The following is an 18,376-nucleotide window of genomic DNA, read 5'->3' as shown; positions in this document are numbered from 1 at the left end:
ACAAAATAGATGGTCATTGGTTGATAATCAATGGTTATGTAAAACAAAGTTTATTTAAAGATGCAAATTGAGTGATGTAGACCGTCCTCTTAGTTCTAATGTATAAGTATGGCTATCGAAAAATGTATCTTTGTTAATCATATGGCTATTGAAAGTTGTATGTTGGTGACTTGTTTGCTATTGGAAGTTGTATTTTGGTTACTTGTTTGCTATTGGAAGTTGTATGTTGGTAACTTGTTTGGCTATTGGAAGTTGTATGTTGGTTAATTGTTTGCTATTGGAAGTTGTATGTTGGTTACTGTAGACATAGAAGAGGAGACAGTGAGGAAGCATTTTGAGGACTGTGGAGACATACGCAATGTGCGACTGATCAGAGACAAGAAGACCTGCCTAGGGAAGGGGTTTGGATACGTGAACTTTGAAGTGAGTTGTAGCCACCTGTTTTGGGTTGTTGTTTTTTGTGATGTTTTTTTGCATTCCCGGTAATTAATTACACTCCAGGAGAGATTGTATTACAATTATGGTATATCTCTTCTTAATATTTAAGTATTCAATTTTGTTCATGTTTGGACATGAGACTTTGGTAAACACCTGCTTAAAAAAGCTAATTAACAATATTATGGGTATAGCTTGTCCATATACATATTTTACAAAACATGAATGAGTGTACAATCTAACACCCTCTATTCCCAGGATGCTGATGCTGTTAGCTTTGCCCTCAAGTTGAATGGCATGATGTTGAGAGGTCGTGAACTCAGGGTCATGACCTGTACCAAGGACACTGGCAGTCAGAAGTCAGAGGTCAAAAAAAAGGAAAAGAAAAAGGAAAAAATATCCTTTTGGGGTTTCTGTTTCATCAACATAAATTCAGCATGTTCTTATCTTCAAGGGATCTTATGCTGCTTCTTGTTTGTACAAACTTTAAACTACAGAAATGTTACAATCAATAAAATTTAAGTTTCTTTAAATGTGCGATAAATTTTTAAACTTAATCTGTCATATTGCAGCACTTTTGCCTTTTTTGCTATGTATCTAAGATATTGTAGATTAATTAATTTTGTTTGCAATTAAATTTGGTGGATTTACAAATTTTTAGCTCACCTGAGCACAACGTGGTCATGGTGAGCTTTTGTGATCGCCTTTTGTCCATCATGCATCGTGCGCCGTCAACATTTGCCTTGTTAACTCTCTAAAGGCCACATTTATTGTCCAATCTTTATGAAATTTGGTCAGAAGATTGGTCTCAATGATATCTTGGATGAGTTCGAAAATGGTTACGTTTGCTTGAAAAACATGGTTGCCAAGGGGCGGGGCATTTTCCTTATATGGCTATATATTGCTATAGTAAAATCTTGTTAACACTCTAGAGACCACATTTATTGTCAAATCTTCATGAAACTTGGCCAGAAGATTCATCCCAATAATATCTTGGACGAGTTTGAAAATGATGCCGGTTGGTTGAAAAACATGGCCGCCAGGGGGCGGGGCATTTTTCCTTATATGGCTAAAGTTAAACCTTGTTAACACTCTAAAGGCCACATTTATTTTCCGATCTTCATGAAACTTGGTCAGAAGATTAATCCCAATGATATCTTGGACGAGTTTGAAAATGACGCCGGTTGGTTGAAAAACATGGCCTCCAGGTGGCGGGGCATTTTTCCTTATATGGCTATAGTAAAACCTTGTTAACACTCTAGAGGCCACATTTATTGTCCAATCTTCATGAAATTTGGTCAGAAGATTGGTCTCAATGATATTTTGGATGAGTTCGAAAATAATTATGTTTGCTTGAAAAACATGGTTTCCAAGGGGCGGGACATTTTTCTCTCGTTAACACTCTAGAGGCCACATTTACTGTCCGATCTTCATGAAACTTGGTCAGAAGATTCATCCCGATAATATCTTGGACGAGTTCAAAAATGATGCCGGTTGTTTGAAAAACATGGCTGCCCGGGGGCGGGGCATTTTTCCTTATATGGCTATAGTAAAACCTTGTTAACACTCTAAGGCAGACATTCCCAAAAGTGCCGGACCGTCAGACCTGACCGACGTTTTTAAGAAAGGTGCGATTGAAAATGCTATGTTGCCGGTCCGAATGTTCGGTAAATGATAAAAGATCAGAAGTTTATTTATGTCATTGAATTAAAATCTGAAAATAAAAGAAATATGAACATTAAAAATTGCTTCGTATTTCTGTTTACATACATGAAATTTTTTTGCGCATGCGCAACGGACACTTCCGAGTAAACATTGTCAAAAGTTGTTACGGTTAAATGAAACACGTTCTGCAATACAGATCGTTGTATTTGGGGGCATTAACAGTTTGTTCTCGATTAAATTTAAGCTTAGTAGTGCGTTTTTATTGGTTTATATATCTTTGTTTCCAGTTAATTGAAATGTGTAGTATAATTCTGAGTTATCATGTAATTTCGCGACCGGGAAATAGTTTTCAATGAAATTTTCGTAATACCGATTTTGTTTGTTTGTTTGTTTGTTTTATTTGTGCATACATGTCAAGCAATTTACAATTCAATGCAGTCAAGGCAATAAATAACGTATAGATTGCATTATTATCATATTCAGAAACATGCATTACATGAATGGTGCCATTTATCACAGATCCAAATAAGATTACGACATGATGTATACAAAGGATAACCCGTAAAGCTTAGACATGTTAACATGAAAAAGCTTATTTCCAACGGGGTCCCTGGATTTAGTCGAACAGATCTTATAAGTGACTATAAATATATTGTTTTTTCAGTTCTTAATATAGAATCGACATGATCCTACACATGATTTCTTCTACAAATTAAGTGAATCTTTCAAAAGTTGACATGATAATACACTGACACAAATAAATAACATAAAAAATAATCAATTACATAAAATAAAACAAATCTAAAAGTAAAAATATATGGAATTCTCGTCTACCTTCATATCATTTAATAGATGTGTTAACAAGTTTCTTAAAAGTAAATTTCAATTCGATGGACTTTATATTATCGGGTAATGCATTCCAATCCGTAATACCATTGTAGTAAAATGAAGAACTAGTAAAGCCATCAACTTGAGGTACATACAAATTAAATCGGGATCTATTCCCATACTGATGGACATCTGTACATTTGACAAAATTGTCTTTCATATAGCTTGGACATTTATTGTAGAAAACCTTATGGATGTGGTTAAGCCGAAGTTGCTTGCATCTTTGCTCAACGTTCAATAAACCAAGTTCTTCAAAATGCGATACAACAAGTGATGTCCTATAATGGGAATTGTTAATAAAACGAACCATTTTATTTTGGACTATTTGTAACTTGTGCTTAAGCTGTTTCGTGAGTCCACAATACCACGAAGAGGATACATAATCTAAATGACATTGTTTTAATGTCATAAATACTGACCTGTTATCGTATGCTTATACTTTCCAAGGGGAAATAACTCATCCGGAATTTTAACTGGGAATCCGCCACCTCAATACCGTAATACAGGCCAGGTTAAACATAGTGCAATGCAACCTAGCCAAAAATCGGTAACCAACCCTCAATATTCTTTCCGGATCAACCAGGTGTATACGTGTCTTTTACGGCTTTGAATTAAAATATTGTTTTTCACTTGGTTGATTGGGGTTTTGAATAGATAAATTGTGTTATTTATCTTTTTATTTCTCATTCGGATTAATTTGTGTGGATTTAATGGATTTTGTTTCATTTGTAAAAGGTAAGCCATGCTTGTTTTTATCGAACAATGGTTTATTTCTACCATGCTGGGTGTTTTCAGGCGCGAACGACCACGTGCAAAACGTCCTCTTCTAATACATTGCTAGAACGTGCAAAGCATGTTCTTCTAATGTGTTACGAGATCGTGCAAAGCGTGTTCTTCTATTGACAGATTGTTTATCATTTGCCATTGTGTGCAATAATGATTTTAACGTTCCGTATGACAATCTAATTGATCGTCATTTTATTTTTCATCTGTTTTGAATTAAACTTTTGTTTAATTTATGATCTACGGCAGTATTATTATAATTTTCATTATGGTCAAATAATGATTTTATGTGCCGTATGATAATCTGGTCTGTGACCAGTTTATGGTTGAATATGCTTTGCTCTTGTTTTTCATATATTCGACTACATGATGGTCGCAGAAACAAGAGTGGATAAATACCCGGTGACTTCGCAGATCATGGATGATAGTTGCAGTATCAGTCACCGGGTATCGGGCACGATCGCGACCGTACTATGCTAAGTCTCTTAGACAGTCGGTCAACATCAGACCATATGGCGACACCCGTCAGCCGGTCTTTGCCCGATGGCATTGGTCAAGGACATCGACCAATGCCGGACCATTTGGCATCCGCCATACGGTCATTATCCGGTGACAACACTGGTCATGATATGACCGGTACGTCACCGGGGACGTTGATCACGGACCATTGATCGACGTCTGACCGGCCGGTCCGGTCACCGGTCATGTCACCGGTCCGGTCCGGTCATTGATCACCGGTCCGGTCACCGGTCATGTCACCGGTCCGGTCATTGATCACCGGTCCGGTCACCGGTCCGGTCATGTCACCGGTCCGGTCACCGGTCATGTCACCGGTCCGGTCACCGGTCATGTCACCGGTCCGGTCATTGATCTCCGGTCACCGGTCATGTCACCGGTCCGGTCATTGCGGTCCGGTCACCGGTCATGTCACCGGTCCGGTCCGGTCACCGGTCATGTCACCGGTCCGGTCATGTCACCGGTCATGTCAACGGTCCGGTCCGGTCATTGATCACCGCTCCGGTCACCGGTCAACAGTCATCAGTTAGGCCTGCCACCGATAACACCAGTCACCGGTCAAGAAGAAGAACTCTGTCTTCTTCATTGAATTATTCTCCTATTCTTCGTTGAATACATCGTCTTCATCAAGGATTAGACATCGGACACGCTCTTCTTCGTCGAGCAGTTCTCATCGTCGCGGCTCTCGTAAGCGATCACGTCGTCACTCACGGAGACGTTATTCTAGAAGATCTCGGTCTCATCGCAGCCGATCCACATCTCGGCCGATCCAGATCTCGACATCGCAGGAAACGAGGACGTCGTCAACCTTCACGTAGACATCAGCGGACTGCATTGAGCACCACTGGATAGTTATCGAACATACCTCTCCTTCATTGAGCAGTTCTCGGCGTTGATACGCTCGTAAGCGATCATGTCAATGCTCACGGAGACAATATTGTAGAAGACAATATTTCCAGCGTAGCCGAACAATATTTCGGCATCGAAGTTATATGGATGTCACCACTTCTCACGTAGGCGTTAATGAACCTACTGGTCGTATCGACGTTCTCCATTTTATTCCTTTAGGAATATCATGTCTCCATTCCACGTGTGATGGTTCTTCTTATGGCATCCACACATGTTGCAGTCACCGAGCCGTAGTTGTATACGAACACTAGTTCGTTTAACATTCAGGCTTCGGGATAAGCTGTTCTTTTCTCCACTACGACTACAAGGACACTTATGCCTATTAATACTGATAATCTACCGTTGTTTTCCGGTTAACATTATCAGATGACTTCGTGGATGGTCATTCTTCTGCACCAGATATTTCCATTCTGACGCAGTTATATTATACCGGTCCCGATCACCGGACATCGGTCACCATTCATCGGTCATATCACCGATCACTGATCACCGGTCAGAATAAGTGATGTCTCATCGCCATCGGATTGGATTTTTTGGCATGATCTTCTTTTCCGAGCAGTGCTTGACATTGATAACAGACCATATGGATTCCACCATTTTTCGGTCTTTAACTGGTAACGTCACCGGTCATATTATGACTGGTCCGTTCACCGGGCTACAGTTACCGGTCATTGACCGGTCCGGTTCGGTCACCACTTACCAATTACCGGTATTCCACTGTGTTTTCATCGGTCAATTTTTAGTATCACGGGTATCGTCTACATTACATAGTTGTATACCCCTGGCTATGATTGTATTGAATACTATATTTTATGGATTCAACAATCTACATGACTTTTTGTGTTTTTCAATACTGATGTTCTACTGGCGACGGTTACCAAATCATGCTATATCTGTTATTTGTACTTCTATCTCAACCGGCTACATGCAGACTACTGGTCTTGCAGATAGATCGGCTGAAGTGGGCTCGGAGACTAGCATTGAGGTCGAACATTACTATTTGACCTCTATTAATTTATGTTCGAGACCCGAAGGATGAATTGATTTAAACGCCTTTACCTGTCGGCTACAGACTTTGCAGTCAGTGTCACGGAACAGTTGGGACACATTAATGACTCTAGCAGGATTAGCAAGACGACATTTGTATCGACTTCTGCTTTTCTATTGCTCCTACGGCAGGGCATATTTTCAAGCTACTGGAATCAACAAGAGTTCTGATACATAGGATTGCCTATCAGATTGACCGCATAGCGGCTACAGTCTTGTAGATGGCTTAGGACCTATTGAACTCAGATCTTAGATCCTAGGATCTGGAGGGACCTCATCTTAAAGTTATTCTTCTATTACACTTCTGGCCATAACAGGCCGTCTTCCTATAACTGGTCGTATTCCTTTCGGAATTCGTCCCGGTTAGAAGTCTTGAAGTAAATGGATTAATCAAGTCAGAATTTAAGACTTCCATGCATTCTACCGGCAAGCGTGGACCCGCTTAAGGTTACCCCTAGGGTTTTCACCTTTTTCTGCCATCACACCTCCGATTCCGGAGGTACCACTATCAATCATATTTCCGTACTTCGCAAATCGATGACTTCGCAGCAGGGTGTGCGATTGTTATACATTCGTCCATTGACATAAACTGGAATATCTTGCCTTCTTGGTGAGTTTTTGCAATAACTGAGTTTTTGCAATAATTTCATGAAATATACTTAATGAACCATGGGATTATGGTTCTACGACCTTTTAAGTCTCCTGTACAATTATTTTCAGGAAACTTCTTCACAGGTCAAATATCATATCTCACTGAGACATATTTTTACTGATCCAAACATGTGCCACTTCATGTCTGGCCATTAATAACTTTGTTATCTCTACAGAAGAACGTTTTTCTGTTAGAGTTTCAATCCTTGTTACTTGTGCAAGGATAATTCCATCAGAACTGTATAAAGGTTCTATGGAAATTCATTTTTTACTGGGTAATTGAGAGCATAGTTATTACCTTAATCACTCTGCTAGATACATAGAGGTTTTTCTCATCTTTTTCTTGATGATAAGAAATTTGTTCTTTTCTTCATCAAAGGATAGAGATTATGCTTTCGTATACCTTGTTTTGTGTAAGTCATCGCAACTCTGTGCTGTCTTACCTATTTTGGAACTGATCCAAACTATGGAACGTCAACACTATGTTTTTCGTTCCTTTACCTTTTTAAGCAGTTTTGACTTGTGTAACATGTTGGGATGCTTAATGAGCTCCCTATGAACCTTTTTCATCAGGCTTATTAACAGTTCCAATATAATTTTAAGACGGTTTTCCTTCTTATTATGGCTTTTACCATACGGAGAATTGAAATTCATGCTTTTTCTGTTGAATACGACCAATTCCAGTTGGATCTATTGTCGTTTTCACTTTGTTGTGTCAGCCAGGATTCCTTGCTTAATATCAAGTCCTCTATATGGCTTCTACCTTCAAGTTTCCAAGTTTTCTTAAACTGGTAGTCATGAAGATGAGGATAAACTTCTTTGGGCAATCAGGGCTTTGAAGTTCTATCTCAGCAGTGTTAGTCAGAAGTCCATTCGAGGTTCTCAAAGACACTCTTCATTTTCCCAAAAAAGGGGGGGGAGATGTGTCTGCGGCTTCTATTTCTCGGGGTTAGACCTCGACTAAGGAAAGTTAATCTTATCCTATCTAAGGATTCATTCCTTTTTAGGATCTGACCGCATGAATTAAGAGCTCTGTCTGTTTTGTGGGCATATATTAATCACACCCCACTTTTTGACGTGCTCTAAGCTGTTTACTGGAGGAATCCGACCACCTTGTAATCTTTTTATCTTCGTTTTCTGAAGTGCCAACAATACAATTTGTATACGTTTGGGCTTGTTGTGGTTTCACTAACGGTAGTGTCTTCTTTACGACATAGACATATTACTCTGTCCGAGAAGTCATAATTAATACCGTTTTAACGAAGATTACTTGATATCATTAGCTGATAACCCTGTTTATGGGTTCTACTGTGTTGGGAAAATATATGCGAACCTTCCCACCGCAGCTGCAAAATCAGCATACGATAACAGGTCAGTATTTATGACATTAAAACAAATTTTTTAAATAAAATTTATTTTAATTATTAAATACTTACCTGTTATCGGTAAGTCCCACCTCCCACCCCGCTATTCGATTAATATTTTTGTATATATATTGAAAGAATATTGAGGGTTGGTTACCGATTTTTGGCTAGGTTGCATTGCACTATGTTTAACCTGGCCTGTATTACGGTATTGAGGTGGCGGATTCCCAGTTAAAATTCCGGATGAGTTATTTCCCCTTGGAAAGTATAAGCATACGATAACAGGTAAGTATTTAATAATTAAAATGAATTTTATTTAAAAAATTTGTATTAAAGAATTACATAAGCTTTTTTTAAGACTTTTATTTTAAAAATTACGTTGTCTATATAAAAAATTAAGTCTAGAGTTAACCTTCTTGACGATATTATTTACAATAGAAGTACCGGACAAATCAGCATCTAGAATAGAACCAAGATATTTTACATACGTTTGAGATTTTATAACCGATAATTGCTTAGTGATTTAAAAACTTAGTCTGTTCATTATGTTATTGATATCCAGCATGTGGTCTGTTGATTTAGGTATATAATTGATTGCTAACACGTAATCAATGTGATTCTTGTGTAAAAATAATTTATTCACAATCTTTAGTCATTGTCACAGTCCCTTAAAACTAGTTCTTCTTGAATGCTCTGAGCTTTTATAAGTACATACGTACATCCCAGCGACCCGGAGGGTCAATAGCTGGGAGTTTTATTATTGCAACTACCTTAAAACTATCAGCAGTGCTTTTTTTCTTAAAGTGGGGAAAAGTAAAGGCCTGGCTTCAATTAAAAGGGGAAATATAAAAAAAACTGAGAATGGGGGAAAATATTTCCAAGGTAAACTTAACATTTTGGAAATTTGCATGATTTTAACGAAAACAAAGTTGGGGGAAGGGGCTTTTGTCTTAGGGAAAGAGGCCTATATAAGGCCCCTGCTAAATAAGGAAAAGCCCTGATCAGTATCTGAAAACTTTTGTTTCAACAGCAATTTGCATACCAGTATACAATAATTGAATTTTCAATCGAGAAATTGCTTTGTTTTAAACTATGTTTTTGGTTTGAATATTTTTTCTTTACAATATTGCAAGTGTGTTGTGATTTGTTAGTGTTAAGTGTTGTGTTGCTTTTTTAGCTCACATGAGCACAACTTGCTCATGGTGAGCTTTTGTGATCGCCTTTTGTCCGTCGTCCATTGTCCGTTGTGCGACGTCAACATTTGCCTTGTTCACTCTCTAGAGGCCACATTTATTGTCCAATCTTCATGAAATTTGGTCAGAAGATTGGTTTCAATGATATCTTGGATGAGTTCGAAAATGGTAACGTTTGCTTGAAAAATATGGCTGCCAAGGGGCGGGGCATTTTTCCTTATATGGCTATAGCAAAATCTTGTTAACTCTCTAGAGGCCACGTTTATTGTCCGATCCTCATGAAACTTGGTCAGAAGACTCATCCCAATGATATCTTGGACAAGTTCGAAAATGATGCCGGTTGGTTGAAAAACATGGCCGCCAGGGGGCGGGGCATTTTTCATTATATGGCTATTGTAAAACCTTGTTAACACTCTAGAGGCCACATATATTGTCCAATCTTCATGAAATTTGGTCAGAAGATTGGTTTCAATGATATCTTGGATGAGTTCGAAAATGATAACGTTTGCTTTTAAAACATGGCGGCCAAGGGGCGGGGCATTTTTCCTTATATGGCTATATATGGCTTTAGAAAAATCTTGTTAACTCTCTAGAGGCCACATTTATTGTCCGATCTTCAAGAAACTTGGTCAGAAGATTCATCCTAATAATATCTTGGACGAGTTCGAAAATGATGCTGGTTGGTTGAAAAACATGGCGGGGCATTTTTCCTTAAATGGCTATAGTAAAACCTTGTTAAGACTCTAAGAGGCCACATTTATTGTCCAATCTTCATGAAGTTTGGTCAGAAGATTGCTCTCAATGATTTCTTGGATGAGTTCGAAAATGGTAACGTTTGCTTGAAAAACATGGCTGCCAAGGGGCGGGGAATTTTTCCTGATATGGCTATAGTAAAATCTTGTTAACTCTCAAGAGGCCACATTCATTGTCCGATTGTCATGAAACTTGGTCAGAAGATTCATCCCAATAATATTTTGGACGAGTTCGAAAAAGATGCTGGTTGGTTGAAAAAAATGGCCCTAGGGGACGGGGCATTTTTCCTTATATGGCTATAGTAAAACCTTGTTAACACTCTTGAGGCAACATTATATTCCGATCTTCATGAAATTTGCTCCGAAGATTTGTTTCAATGATATCTTAGATGATTTAAAAAATGGTAACATTTGCTTGAAAAACATGTCTGCCATGGGGCGGGGCATTTTTCCTTATATGGCTATATATGGCTATAGTAAAATCTTGTTAACACTCTAGAGGCCACATTTATTGTCCAATCTTCATAAAACTTTTTCAGAAGATTTATCCCAATAATATCTTGGACGAGTTCGAAAATGATGCCAGTTGGTTGAAAAACATGACTGCCAGGGGGCAGGGCATTTTTCCTTATATGGCTATAGTGAAACCTTTTAACACTCTAGAGGCCACAATTATTTTCCGATCTTAATGAAACTTGGTAAGAAGATTTGTCCCAAGAATATCTTGTTATCTCAGGTGAGCGACTTTGGGCCTTTCAGGCCCTCTTGTTTACATTTCATTTTTCCAATAATATTAATGTCAATATATATTTGAGTTGGTGATGTGATGTTTCTGTCCAAGAAGCTCAGTCCGGTCCTGCAAGTTTTTCAAGTCCACCGGACCGAATGTCCTGTGGACCAAAAATACTTTTGGGAATGTCTGCTCTAGAGGCCACATTTATTTTTTTGATCTTCATGAAACTTGGTCAGAAGATTTGTCCCAATAATATCTTGTTATCTCAGGTGAGCGACTTTGGGCCTTTCAGGCCCTCTTGTTTTATTTTTGTTTGATCTTAAATTAGTGGATTTTGTTATGTCTGTTAAAAGACATCCGATTTGAAAATTGTATGGACATTTGATCTTGTGTTTGAGAGGACCCACAAATGAAAATGAATAATCTTGGTTTCACAGTATTACTTATAGAGTAATAACATATTTTGTCCTTTAAACGTTGGGTTGAACTTCTACAGGTTGGTCAAAATTTATTGTTTATATTGCAAGTTTTAAATGTAAGAAGAACGTTGGAACTATTATAAAGATTATATCAGGTATATAGGTCAAACATGTTTGAGTTTATAGATCTTAAGTTTGTTCCCTAGGCACATGTATTAGAAACTTGTTAATTGAATTATAAAAAAAAAATTGTTAAGTGGCAGTTAAAATTTGAGCAGTTTTTGCATTTTCAAATACAACGAAAAGATAGAGATTCATTATTCTTGTTATCTGAAGTTATACACCTATAACTGTTTGGTTTCCTTAACATTATCCACTCTCCTAAAAAGGAGAAGAAACCAAAAGTAAAGAAGGACAAACAGGCATCCGATAAAATTGCCTTCCAAGGGGAGGAGTCTAAAGTGAAGATGAAAAAGAAACTGAAAAAATCTCACACAGAAAAAATCAAGGTTCCCTTCAACACAAAACCAAAGGAATCTTTGACGGTGAATATCCAGTCAATGATTGATAGTGAAATGAAGAAAGTAAACAAAGCAAAACAAATAGAGGACAAAAGTGACAATAAGCCCAAAGGGTTGAGTAATCCAGGAAAGAAAGAAAAGAAGCAAGGCAAGAAAACAGTGGACATTACAGTAGCAGATAAAATGCCCAAACATAAGAAATTTGATGAGAGTGGTAATAAATCTGAAATATCCAATTCTAACAAAGAAAGTGGAATAAGTACCGGTATACAAAAGGCCAAACCTGGACTTAACAAATCACTATCTGAAAAAGTTACTGACAAGAAAGACGCTACTGATAAGGGAAATACGAGTTTTGCAGGACTTGGAACAAAGGTAGAGAAAAGTGTTGGACCAAAAGGTTTAAACAAGTCAGTTAAAGCAGAGAAAAAGCAATTAACTACTAATAATCCTAGGCAGTCAGGGGAAAGCTTTGGGAATAATATTTCTGAAGAAAATAAATCATTTAACGGAAACAAGTCATTTGATGGAATCAAAGGGAATAAGCCATTCAAAAGAAATCAATCGTTTGATGGAAAAGTAGGGAATAAGCCATTTCAAAGCAATACATCTTTCCAGGGAAGTAAGTCAATTGATGGAAACAGAGGGAATAAGACATTTCAGGGAAATAAATCTTTTCAAGGCAATAAGTCATTTGATGGAAGTAGAGGGAGTAGGCCATTCCAAGGTAATAATTCTTTTGATGGAAATAAAGGGAACAAGCCATTTCATGGAAATAAACCTTTCCAAGGTAATAAATCATTTGATGGTAACAGAGGGAGTAAACCATTCCAAGGAAATAGATCATTTGATGGAAATAGAGCAAATAAGTCATTTCAAGGAAATAAACAATTCGGTGGACAGGGAAACAAATCATTTGGTGGGGACAGTAGTTTTGGGAAGAAACCTTTTATCGCTGGTCTCAAAAGTCCAAGTCTGGCTCAAGGGTCTGGAAAGCATATTAAGTTTGATTAGTGGTCAGAAATCTTAAAAACTATTTTTTCCATGCAAATGCATATAAATGTGCATCTATGTCATGAGCGTCTCATCAGTAAAGAGCTAAGATTGGCGATAATTGGGTTGCAGAATAGATGAACTCGTGTAGTGATGTATTGATCACTGTTAATCTATTTCCTGAAGGTAAGAAAAAAAAAACAAGATCCATTCAACTTTTCCTACTGGTCACTGCTATTATATAAGCTTGCCTTTTGAGAGCATGTGCAAGTTTTGAATACGTTGACTTGAGACAGACCAATCAAATTGCTTTCATGTTTAGAAATAGTTTTTAAAGCTTGATATTTAAGCCTTACAAACTGTATTGGAGTCACTATGTCTGTGTGTCATTAAGTCTGTACGCAAAAAATGTTTGTTGAGTTTACCATTTCCACACTTGTAAAACTATTGATCTGAAATTTGATATATATCATCACCATGAGGTTTAGATGTCCAATACACTATTTTGGTATGTAGTGATCATGACCATAATTTGTTCAAATGCAAGACACAATTTTCATGTGAAGTGATCCTTTTTAGAGTAAACAGATCCCTTTGAGAATAAACTAATGTAACAACCTCAGGCCATGTCCTATAAATGATCAGAAAACCAATTGCAGTTATGACCCATTTTTATGCTCATAAAATAAAGGATGTATTACATGTAGATACATAAAAGAAATAAAATGATTACTGATTGATGTTTGGACTGTGTAAGTTCACTCTTTAGAAATTGCGTTGTAAATTGAAATTTATTGTAGTACGTGTTATAAAACGGGCTCCTATTTTGTTAGAAAGTAGTTTTTGCTGTTTTTGTTAAAATGATAAAAAGTTAATATGAAACGTTTGTGTAATTGTCATATGAAGCTAAATTAATGAGAATTGCCTTAAGATGAGGAACACATAGAAGGAAACAGAAGATTATTTGTTATAACATATTTTGTCTTGTATGTTTCTTTAAATAAATGATAAAGTTGTTGCTGTCTTTTTTTTGTCTATACTGCTTATCAGCAAGCATAGTTATGATAGACACTGCTTATAAGCGTTCATAGTTATAATAGACACTGCTTTTACACATACATTTGAGTATAATAATTGCTAAGTCTATGTGTAGCCCAACAATTGAAATGTTCATGACACTTGACCCAACAGTAAATAAGTTCATGACTCTTGGCTAAATATTTGACATGTTCAGGAAACTTGGGCCCACAGTTAATATGTTCATGACCCTTGGCTAAACAGTTGGCACGACACTGGGCCCAACAGTTGATATTAGGTTCATGACCCTTGGCTAAACAGTTGACATGTTCATGACACTTGACCCAACAGTTAATAAGTTCACGACCCTTGGCTAAACAGGTGACATGTTCATGAAACTTGGCCCAACAGTCAATATGTTCATTACCCGTGGCTAAACAGTTGACATGTTCATGACACTTGACCCAACAGTTAATATGTTCATGACCCTTGGCTAAACAGTTGACATGTTCAGGACCCTTGGCCCAATAGTTGACATGTTCATTACCCTTGGTTCAACAGTTGACATGTTCATGACCCTTTTCAAAACAGTTGATATTTTAATGACCGTTTGCACAATAGATGACAGTTCAAGACCCTTTGCACAACAGTTGAAATGTTCATGACCCTTGGCCCAATACTTTAAATTTTCATGACCCTTGGCTCAACAGTTGACATGTTCATTACCCAATAGTTGACATGTTCATTACCCTTGGCACAACAGTTGACATGTTCATGACCTTTGGCACAATTACTGTTGACATGTTACTTACTGACCCTTTGCCCTACCCAACAGTTTACATGTTCAGAACCCTTGGCACAATAGTTGACATGTTCATGACCCTTGGCACAACTGTTGACATGTTACTTACTGACCTTTTGCCCAACCCAACAGTTTACACGTTCAGAACCCTTGGCACAATAGTTGACATGTTCGTTACCCTTGGCACAGTAGTTGACATGTTCAAGACGCTTTTCATATTTTCATGACCCTTGGCACAATAGACAGTTCAAGACCCTTGGCACAACAGTTGAAATGTTCATGACCTTTTGCCCAACAGTTTACATGTTCATGATCCTTTTCCCAACAGTTGACATGTTCATGACTCTTTGGCACAACAGTTGACATGTTCATGAACATTGGCCCAACAGATGACAGTTCATGACCCTTGTCCCAACAGTTGACATATTCATGAACATTGGCCCAGCAGATGAATGTTTATGACTATGGCACAACAGTTAAAATGTTCATGACCCTTGGTCCAACAGATGACAGTGTGGCACAAAAGTTGACATGTTCATGACTCTGCCCAATGGTTTACATGCTAATGACCCTTTGCCCAACAGTTGACATATTCATGACCATTGGCTCAACAGTTAACATGTTCACGACTCTTTGCCCAATGGTTAACATGTTCATTAACATTGGCAAAAAAGTTGCCATGTTCATAACCCTTGGCCAAACAGATGACAGTTTATGACCCTTGGCACAGCATTTGACATGTTCATGACTGCCCAAAAGTTGAAATGTTCATGACCCTCAGCCCAACATCTGTTATGTTCATTACCCCTGGCCCACCAGTTGACATGATTATAACACTTGGTCCAACAGTTGACATGTTCATGACCCTTAGCCCAACAGATGACATGTTCATTACCATTGGTTCAACAGTTGACATGTTCATTACCATTGGTTCAACAGATGACATGTTCATTACAATTGGTTCAACAGTTGACATGTTCATTACCATTGGTTCAACAGTTGACATGTTCATTACCATTGGTTCAACAGTTGACATGTTCATTACCATAGGTTCAACAGTTGACATGTTCATTACAATTGGTTCAACACTTGACATGTTCATTACCATTGGTTCAACAGTTGACATGTTCATTACCATTGGTTCAACAGTTGACATTTTCATTACCATTGGTTCAACAGTTGACATGTTCATTACCATTGGTTCAACAGTTGACATGTTCATTACCATTGGTTCAACAGTTGACATGTTCATTACCATTGGTTCAACAGATGACATGTTCATTACCATTGGTTCAACAGTTGACATGTTCATTACCATTGGTTCAACAGATGACATGTTTATTACCATTGGTTCAACAGTTGACATGTTTATCAGGGTGCAGGATCAACGGAGTTCACAGCAGTTTAATCACGGGCTGTAAACACACTGTTAAGCACTTCATTTTGCAAATATCTCGAGTAATTGGTATACATTAAAAAAATCTTAAGTGCATAAAAGACCGTTTTTCTTGCAGTTTGTGCCAATATCTTAAGATTTAAGAATAAATCCTTGAATACGTCTGAAATTGGTGCCAAAATTTCACGTTGCAGCATCACCATGTTCATGGTCACTACATGAATGCAGAACACATCAAAATTTCAGCCAAGAACACAAGCTTATTAAATAAAGTAATTTTTATGTGCTTCAAATACCATAAGCAGCATAAAAACTGTCTTTTATGCATACACTGAAATTATTTAAGAAAAAATGGTTTGAAAGTTATTTAAAATAAAGCTGGACTAACCGGTGTGTTTAGTTCCATAAACCTTTAATGGTGAACCCCACAGTCACGTGATCCTGCACCCTGTCATGGCACTTGATAAAATGTTGACATATGCACGACCTTTCGGCCAACAGTTTTCTTGTTCATGACTAAGTCCAACTCTTGGTACTACAGTTGACATGTTTATGACCCTTAGCACAACATATGACATGACCCTTGGCACAACAGTTGACATGTTCATGACCCTTGGCACATCAGTTGACATGTTCACGACAATTGAACAACAGTTGACATGGTTATGACCCTTGAACAACAGTTGACATGTTCATGACCCTTGGCACAACATATGACATGACCCTTGGCCGAACACTTTAAATGTTCATGACCCTTGACACAACATATGACATGTTCATGACCCTTGGCACAACACTTTCAATGTTCATGACCCTTGGCACAACATATGACATGTTCATGACCCTTGACACAACATATGACATGTTCATGACCCTTGGCACAACATATGACATGTTCATGACCCTTGGCACAACATATGACATGACCCTTGGCACAACAATTTACATGCTTATGACCCTTAGCACAACAGTCAAAATGTTCATGACACATGACCAAACATTCTATATGTTCATGTTTCTTTGCATAACAGTTATGTTCGTGACCCTTGGTCTATCAGATGAAATATTCATTGCCATTGAACTAACAGTTGAAATGCATATGGCCCAACAGTGGACATGTTCATGACCCTTTACCCATTAGTTGACACTTCATGACACATGAACAGCAGTAGGAATGTTCCTGCCCCTTTGCACAACAGTTGACATGTTCATGATGCTTGGTACAACAGTTGACATGTTTGTGACCCTTTGCATAAAAGTTGACATGTTCATGACCCTTTGCATAACAGTTAGCATGCATATCAGTTGAAATGTTCGGGTCTCTTGGCAAAACAGTTTTACTTGTTCATGACCCTTGACACAACAGTTATATGTTCATGAGCCTTGGCACAACAGTTGACAGGATAATAACCCTTGGACCAACAGTTGATTTGTTCATGATACTAGGCCCAGCAGTTGGACTTGTCATGACCCTTGGCCCAACAGTTTAGATGTTAATGAGCCTTGGCCAAATAGTTGACATATTTATGACCCTTGGCACAACAGTTGACATGTTCATGACCCTTTGCATAAAAGTTGACATGTTCATGACCCTTTGCATAACAGTTAGCATGTCTATGACCCTTGGCACATCAGTTGACATGTTCACGACAATTGAACAACAGTTGACATGTTCATGACCCTTTGCATAACAGTTAACATGTCTATGACCCTTGGCACAAATTGACATGTTTATGATCCAACAGTTTATATATGCATGATCCTTGTCACAACAGTTGACATGTTTATGATCCAACAGTTGATATATTCATGACCCTTGGCACAACAGTTGACATGTTTTTGATACAACAGATGACACGTTCATGACCCCTGTACTCTCTGGGTCTAAAACAACAATGTTTCCTTTCATTAAAATTCCCAAAGTGTTCAACTTAATCATTTGAAGTGTACTCTTGCTCCCGGTGTTTTATCTTTGTAAAGTAGATAGGGTGGCATATAGCAGTTGAACTGTCCGTAAGTCAGTCAGTCCGTCCGTCCGAAAACTTTAACACTGGCCATAACTTTTGCAATATTGAAGATAGCAACTTGATAATTGGCATGCATGTGTATCTCATGAAGCTGCACATTTTGAGTGGTGAAAGGTCAAGGTCATCCTTCAAGATCAAAAGTAAAAAATACAATCCAAGGGAAGTAATAAGCTTTAAAAGGGCGATAATTTATAAACCTGCCAAATGATATACTGAAATTTTATTTCAAAGCGGCGCAATAGGGGGCATTGTGTTTCTGACAAAC

The 18,376-nt window shown here is 37.9% G+C and overlaps 2 protein-coding genes across 3 annotated transcripts in view; both read left to right on the top strand.

Annotated features, from left to right (window-relative positions):
* LOC127872793 (RNA-binding protein 34-like) overlaps positions 1–13,886 on the top strand; it is a 32,924-nt gene extending 19,038 nt beyond the window's left edge. For both annotated transcript variants that reach the window (XM_052416194.1, XM_052416193.1), the window contains exons 10-12: positions 305–423; positions 694–831; positions 11,733–13,886. In XM_052416194.1, coding sequence (XP_052272154.1) covers positions 305–423; positions 694–831; positions 11,733–12,890 — 1,415 coding nt within the window. In that variant the 3' untranslated portion in view covers positions 12,891–13,886. The remainder of the gene's footprint in view (positions 1–304; positions 424–693; positions 832–11,732) is intronic.
* Positions 13,887–14,021: 135 nt separating this feature from the next.
* LOC127872801 (uncharacterized) lies at positions 14,022–16,609 on the top strand. Its single transcript, XM_052416207.1, has 2 exons — positions 14,022–15,708; positions 15,739–16,609. The coding sequence occupies exons 1-2, from the start codon at positions 15,453–15,455 to the stop codon at positions 16,107–16,109; spliced, it is 627 nt and encodes a 208-aa protein (XP_052272167.1). The 5' UTR covers positions 14,022–15,452; the 3' UTR covers positions 16,110–16,609.
* The last annotated feature ends 1,767 nt before the right edge of the window (positions 16,610–18,376 follow it).

The sequence above is a fragment of the Dreissena polymorpha genome, chromosome 3, assembly GCF_020536995.1.
Source record: "Dreissena polymorpha isolate Duluth1 chromosome 3, UMN_Dpol_1.0, whole genome shotgun sequence".
Lineage (NCBI taxonomy): Eukaryota > Metazoa > Mollusca > Bivalvia > Myida > Dreissenidae > Dreissena > Dreissena polymorpha.
Note: the sequence above shows the minus strand (reverse complement) of the source record. Positions and strands in the feature narration are given on the sequence as shown.